At 44.8% G+C, this 7706-nt stretch overlaps 1 protein-coding gene across 3 annotated transcripts in view; it reads right to left on the bottom strand.

Annotated features, from left to right (window-relative positions):
* Window positions 1-481: 481 nt before the first annotated feature.
* Window positions 482-7706, bottom strand: part of COL4A6 (collagen type IV alpha 6 chain) — a 176534-nt gene continuing 169309 nt past the window's right edge. For all 3 annotated transcript variants that reach the window (XM_077922416.1, XM_077922415.1, XM_077922418.1), the window contains 3 exons: window positions 7371-7562; window positions 5731-6017; window positions 482-4250 (listed from right to left, as the gene is read on the bottom strand). In XM_077922416.1, the coding sequence (XP_077778542.1) occupies window positions 3990-4250; window positions 5731-6017; window positions 7371-7562 (740 nt within the window). In that variant the 3' untranslated portion in view covers window positions 482-3989. The remainder of the gene's footprint in view (window positions 4251-5730; window positions 6018-7370; window positions 7563-7706) is intronic.

The following is a 7706-nucleotide window of genomic DNA, read 5'->3' as shown; positions in this document are numbered from 1 at the left end:
TCCATATGGGTCTAAGCATCTACTTTGCCTTTACAAATGAAATCTGATGAGAACTACACATTTGTGCATTGAGAAGCAAGTATGCTGTTTCTTCACATATGTTTGGCCTCTTGTTATGCAACAAGACCCAATGAATTGGTGCTGAGTTACAGTTGTAAATATTTACCCCCTGAAACCATCACCTGTGCAATCAGGGAGTGTGAATCTGCTAGAGGGCGGTGTGTCCCATATAAAAAAATCATTGTGTGGTTCCATGTGAGAGAAAGCTGGCCTTTGGTACTTTTGTAAGGAAACAGCACCTGCTGTTAATCTGGAGGGTAGGTGGCAAAAGTCCCCTAGTGATCTCTCTGGTGATACAACTGCAAACTGATTGATTTGAACCCTCAACTGTTGAATAAAGCTCCATTAGATTTCTGTCTTGCACCAAAACTGGCATCCTGTTCAGAAAAACTCTGAAATTTACTGAGAAGTTGGGGAGTGGTGAAGAGAAAGGGACAGTGTTTATTCAACTGCATAAGGAAAAACAGCATAACTCACAAAATTGGCATATTTGTGTTTTATGGCTTTTTCGATAAAATTAACAATGGAAAATACAGTCTGTGCCCTAAAGATGCTTTTGACAGTGTATTACAAAAATAATCACACTTCTCCCCCAGTTGAAACAAAAGAGAACCCGCCATGGCTTAAGCAGTAGAAAAGGTTAATCTAACATCTACTCAAAGTTAAGTGTAAAACTAAATTGTTTTATAGTGTATATCACTTTGGCACCAGCAGTTTCAAGGCTACCTCTGAAAGGCAAAAATCTGTAAATGTGCTCTAACAGTTGCAAACCTGTTGAGTAACCAGTATATAAATTTTCTCATTTTATGTACAGTACAGCACAAGAATTGGAGAAAACCATGAAATTTCACACATATGTCTTTAGATTCCACAAAGAAAAATGGACGTTTTCACTCAAGACCCATAAAGCACCAGTGAATACAGAAGTCATTAACCCCCAATGACCTGCTCAAGCATGCATTCCTATTGCAAATGGTACAGAATCATGATTGATTTTGAGCGCTGTCAAGTGTAAGGGAGGTTGAGCTTTTAGACAAAGTGAATCTTTATATGCACCACCAGCAGCCTGCCTGGTATGATCAGGGGTTCATAGAGACCCAGGATATAGTGTGATGTCATCCCATAAAGATTGGTACATGGGTTTTAAAACATCTGAAAATGGTCTTCAAGATAACTGACTATTCTGTTTATAGTGTAAAACTCAGTAAAAATAGAGCACCCTAAAAAATAAATGAAAAACAATTGGTTTGTTCATCTTAGAGGCATAACTATTGCACATGTTTTTAAGTCCCCTATGACCACAAAATACCATCCACATATAGTAGACTATCACAGATTAATCCAACACAGCCTAGGCTATTCCTGTGTCACACGCAGAAAGCAAGGAACTTTGCATAAACACCTACAGGAAAATATTAAGACACTATGCAATGAGAAGACATATTTTACAAAATGGCCAGAGGCTTCCTATAACTGCTGCAAATGCATGGCAGAGACCATTAAAGCAGATTAGGAAGTGAGTCAACCTGGATCCATGGCAGAGCTCAAAGCACATGCAGAGCAGATAGCTGAAGAATGTGACCTTAAGTGCAGGCTATACTATATTATATGCTTAATTAAACCAGCAGGAAACATTTAAAAAGGTCCTCATTTTGCAGAAATTTGCTGCACACATGCACACAATTCTGCACAATTGTTCCCATGCAAAGGTGATTCTTGGAGCCATGCTAGAAGTTGCTTCTCTGCTCCTACAGGCACCTGCAGTCTGTGCTGTTTCTGCTACAACAACCTGTCCCATACTCTGACCTCCACAACCTAGGGCTGGGAGGGAGAGGCAGCTGGTTGTGGGGTGGTGGTAAGTGGTGCCAAGCCTGAGACTGCAAGTGTATTATCCCCTGCCGTTGCCCTGTCTCCCTACTGATGGGGAGGCAAGTCAAGTGGGAAACAGGAAATGTTTTTGGCTCAGTGAAGCCAAGCTCAGAACTCCCAGCATAGCTGCCACCCCAACAGGCAACAGAGGCAGGCCAGCAATGAGCAGGTAGGTCAGCAACACTGGAAATTGCATGGCAGCCCAACATTGTTGCTGGCTTTCCCCCCTCTCTACTGGGCATTCCAGTGCATTCAGAGGCGGCCTAGAAAGGATCAGAAGGAGTCTCTCAGTAACAGTACAATGCAGTCTCAGGCTGTTTTAACTTTGCAGATATCACCATGCACTGTACCTCCTGCATTGGAACAGCCTCCTGCAGTTGTTTCAGTGCATGTGCCTGCCTGCATGTGCCAACCAAAAAATCTGTACAAAGTAGTACCACTAGAGTGCTTTGATTTTGCAAAGGCTTTTTACAGTTCTAAGTAATACATCACAGGAAACTACTCAATACACCTGCCTCTTTGGTATATTCATCCAGAATCCATTATTGCCCAGTTTGGATATAATATTCTCTGCTTACTAAACTGAGTTATGCATGCAACTTCTGACTTCGTGGTATGTCTTTGCACTGCCCTCCCCTTCCTAGATGCACCACATTTGAAGGTTTCCTTTGATAATTAACTACAGTTTCCTGCTATGTTTACAAAAGCTGGAAAAGAGAGTCTGAAACCATGGTGTGAAGTTGGGTTCAGATCCAGGTTTGTAAAAATAGTGGTCCTGCTTTGGATGCAACAGAAAACTATGGTTAATTGATACAGGAAGTATTCAACTGCAGCACACTGAGAAGGAAGGAAGGAGGGAGTGGGGAGGGAGGGAGGTACATGCATGAGCAAACAGTGTGCATGTCTCAGCTTAAGAAGCAGATATGAGTAATGTCTGAACAGGGCCTGTAAATTTCGTTACTCTGATTTGCAAAAGATGATGCTCTAAATGAGATGTAGGTGTGAAAACACTTATTTTTGCTTCAGCTGCCTCACCTCTTTGTAGCACATCAAATAGCAGGGGAATGCTGAGAAATATTTCCTAAACTTTTATATGTAAACATTACACAGGGAAGGATAGTGTGTCAAAAGTGTGCCCATCACAAATTTCTCCACCAAATGCATATTTTAAAAATGCTGGCTAATTGCTAAAGCACCTGAATGTATAGCTGCAACATAATGACAAATCCTTCCATATTTTAACTGATTTAGTGGTTTCAATGACTAGTTTAAATTTATCATTTCAGATACAATAATTGATTTGTAAGACGTTTGGAGCTTGTCTTTTACAAACTTGATTCTGCCTATGTCACAGGTACCTTTTCATTGTTTCGTAAGCCTCAGACCCGATCCTCATGTTACAGTAAGAGCACACTTGTGCTTTCCCTATCATGTTTGAAGCAGGCACTCATTTTACAAGTTCATTTGTTGAATAATGTGCCAGGCAGCACTTATGACCCTCTGCTCCAGGGACCTGGACAGAACAATTATTTATAGTTGCTTCAAATATGATATTGTGTGTTTATGTAGTCATGTGCCTGCTCACCTGTGGTGAGCAAAATCACATTGACGGGACCAAGCTCTGACAAGCTGGGGTGGGGGTTTGCTTCTAAAATAAACCACTAAGAGACCTGACTATGGCTGTTACAGTCAACATCTATGGCATTTGTTGAACCTTTTTTAATCCATAACAGCATGAGAAGCCGCCAGGAATGGCCAAAGCTCTGAAGAGGAGAACGTTCTCCAATATTCAACAGGTCCTATTAAAATCTGTTTAGTATGTCAAAGAGAGGGTAGGAAGTGGCACCTGGAAAACCAGAGAAAGGCCTCCTGAGGTAGCCTTGAACAGAAGAAGAGAGAAATATAGCACCATGTTCTGTAATATAGACAAGGGGGCCCCAGAGGTTTTCAAAGTGATTTCAATGCCATTACTGCAGCCGGGGAAGATTGCACATCCCACAGTCTCCAGCACTGCAAGACCTCAAGTCCCTTATGTTGGCTCTGACCAGTTCTGGCCTTTGCTACAAGTTCTTCATGCAGACTTGGCATCGACCAACTCGTGTCCGGAGCTGGCCTGCCTTCAGAGTCTCGGAGATGGTAAAGTCGGCAAACTGCTGGCTCTGCTCAACCGTCGTCAGCCAAAAGCTGTACTTGTTTGAGAAGTAGTGGCAGGTCCCTCGGGCACCATTACATTCGATGAAAGGGGTGGCACGGAAGTCTTCCAGGCAAGAGCCGGGGGAGACGAGGGACTGGCCGCCACCTTCAGCTCCAGCTGCAGTGTGCTATAAGAAAACAGTTTCGTTAAATAAACACCCACAGCAGGGATTGGTAGAGATGAACAAAACGCTCACAGTTCTGGTTGCTGCACAAAACAAAATCATACCACGAGGGAGGACCACAGATCAGTGGCAAAGCATTTCCTTTGCATGAAGAAGGTCTCAGGTTCAATCCCTGACATCTCCAGTTAGGGCTGGGAAGAGACTCACTGACTGAAATCCCAGAGAGCCAATGCCAGTCAATGTTGACAATACTGAACTAGATGGGCAAATGGGTAAGTCCCCCTCTTATGTATTTATGGTATCTTGCAGCAGACGGAGAAGGCCGAGAAGAGAAAGAGATGTTCAGTTCTTCCTTTTGCTCTCAGCTTCCACCCAACCTGTAGGTCTCATGTCCATGGAACCAGGAGCAGGGACTTGCAGGGCAGGTGGTAGCTACAATTTGCAGGGAAGGAAAGGGGGAAACAAAGGGATGGAGGGTCTTTACTCATCCTCTACCCTGCCTCCCTGGGCCAACACAAGCACCAGCTGAACCCCTTATATACACTCATGTGTACATACGCTCAGTCACACATATACACAAACTTATATGAATGCAGGCACTCACATATTTAGGTCACATCCGCACCAACCATTTAAAGCACTATTATGCCACTTTTACAACCCTGGGGAATCCTGGGAACTGTGGTGAGCATTGCAGCTTTGTGAGGTCAGTTTTAATAGTGTTTTAAGTGGTTGGTGCAGATGTGACCTTACTCTCCAGTTTCATAATTTGTTCATCTGTTGTTGCTGGGGTTTTTTATTTCCTGAGATTCATATGCCACTTGGTTGCAATAAAACATCAAAGCACTTTGCCGAAAGAATGAAACAATAAAACCATCCGTTAAAAACAACTCTTTGAAACATTAAACAAATTACCGGTAATTAATTAAAATCAGTGATGAGCTAAAAATCAGATTTAAAAACACATGCCAACATTCTAAATGTCTGCATAGGCTTACCTAAACAAGTGTGCTATAAACTGGCCTGAAAAGAGTACAGTGGTACCTTGGGTTACAGACGCTTCAGGTTACAGACTCCGCTAACCCAGAAATAGTACCTTGAGTTAAGAACTTTGCTTCAGGATGAGAACAGAAATCATACGGCAGCAGTGGGAGGCCCCATTAGCTAAAGTGGTGCTTCAGGTTAAGAACAGTTTCAGGTTAAGAACGGACCTCCAGAACGAATTAAGTTCTTAACCCGAGGTACCACTGTACAGTGAAGGTGCCTGCCTGGTGTCCATAGGCAAGAAGTTCCCAAGTGGGTGGGGTGTTTCTACTGCCACAGTGAAAGATCAGTTTCTTGCAAATCGATCTAGCCTACCCTTGTCTACGCTGCCTGGCAGCAGCTTTCCATGACCCCAGGCAGAGAGAGACTACTTTTTAAGTGGATATTCTGCCAGGGACTCAACTGAGTGCCTTCTGCATACAAAGCAAGGGACTCTTACCATGAGGAAGGAATATCCAATCCAGAGGCTACGCCAGCCTTCTGGGCACTGAGGGATGGTGATGTCCTGACTGTGAACAGCCACGGCCTGGGAAGGAGCTTCGCATACTGAGCAGCGGCTGATGTACTGAGAGATCTGGAAGCTGCTGACGGGCATCATGGGGATGGGGGCTGTGGTGGAGAGCCAGTAGGATTTGTCATTGCGGCTGGCATAGTAGCAGACCTCATTAATGTTGCAGTAAATGAAAGGCATCGTGCTGAAGCGAGGCAGGCAGGAGCCGGCAAAACCTACAGGGGAGAGGCAAGAGAAAAAGCATGGCAGTCAACTCAGAGCGTCAGGCTCATTCAGAGGCCCTGTTTATTGAATTCAAACCACACACACACACACACACACACACACACACACACACACACTGCTGAAGGGCACATGACTGTAAACGAATCAGCATATTAATTATATTAAGTTTGCAATAAGATAGACAAAATATTTGTTGCAAAGTAATGCAATGAAATGCTCTAAGCAGCGGACAAGTATCATTACACTTGCAAAGTATAACATGTTTCAGGGATAGGAATATGCCAATGTTTATTAATTGTTTTCATCTGAGGAAGATTTTCGAAATAGGACCTTATCTGGAAACTTGTCATCGGCTGTTCAGCACATTTTTCGAAACAATAGCAACTTTTGTGCCAAATGCTTCTTTGTAAGGCTTGCTGAGGTGTACACTTTGCAATAGTAACACTATTTAGTAGGTTGAGCTACATCTTATAATCAATATATTGTTTTGTTTAGTCATGTGCCCTTTTATGCATGTGATTCTGTTTGTTGATGACTAGCGGAAGGAAAATCTGAACATATAACATCAGTTATGGAACTGAATTAGCTACCAATTAATGACTTGTGCTTTCCTTTCACCCTCTGAACACCCCCAAAAGCAAGGACAGGTAAGTAACAGGCCTCTTCTACCTCAAGTGTCACCTGAGGGCAGTTGTACCCAGTGGCGGAGCTTCATGCTCCGGCACCGGGGGGCGGAGAACAGGTGGGGGGGCTGGCGCGCGTCCTGGAGGCATGATGCGCTGCCCACAGGGGTGTGGTGTGCCTCCTGCAGGGGCAAGGTGTGTGTCCTGGGGGCGGGGCACGCCGCTTACAGGGGCATGGCGCCCAGCGCAGGTGGGGGGAACAGCCATGATGGCACCCTACCAGGACCACGCTGATGGAGGCGATGCGCTCCCCACACACTCCTCTTCCTCCGCCAGTGGCCATACCACCAGTGGGAAAGATGGGAAGCAGGGCCCATTCCATCATTTTTGCCAAAAGCCCAGCTCCATCAAGCAGCTCCTACCCCTGAACTGTGCCAGCTGCTCATTACAAAAACAACTGTTTTAGGAATTGGTGTCTGAGTTTGATTTTCCCCTCTTCCCTCCCTGTCCCTTTCCCCTTGTGTGTCATGGTTTTTCTAGATTGTAAGCCTACAGGCCTCTTGAGTGAGATGGGCGCACAACCCCGTACGGGCAGGGGTACCTTTACCTTTACCTTTAAGCCTACAGGCAGTGACTGCTTTGTTTTAGTGGATTGCATGTAAGACATTCTGGAGCCTTTTGGCTTCTGAATAAACAAACAATCAATATTTGCCTGCTTACCAAGGTCCTGGTTGTGAGCCTTCTCCTGGCCCTCCACATACAGCAAACTGTACCCTTCCCAGAGCTTGTTCATCCCTACAGGGCATGGCGGGATCTGCTCCGACTGGCTGTGCTTCACCAACGTGTAGCCGACCCCAACGCTGCGGCCTGGCATGCCAGGTAAACCGGCAGGACCAGGCTTCCCAGACATTCCTGGGGAGAAAAAGAGAGAGGTTGGATCCTGGCCATGAGTGACGTAGTGCCAGCAAGATTGAGGCTGTCATGGATGAGGAACTCCTCTTCCTTCTCACCTACTCAACTAGTGCCAAGATAATAATTTTGAGGGCCAAACTACAT

The sequence above is a fragment of the Podarcis muralis genome, chromosome Z, assembly GCF_964188315.1.
Source record: "Podarcis muralis chromosome Z, rPodMur119.hap1.1, whole genome shotgun sequence".
Taxonomy (NCBI): domain Eukaryota; kingdom Metazoa; phylum Chordata; class Lepidosauria; order Squamata; family Lacertidae; genus Podarcis; species Podarcis muralis.
This window is presented reverse-complemented; position numbering and strand designations above follow the sequence as displayed.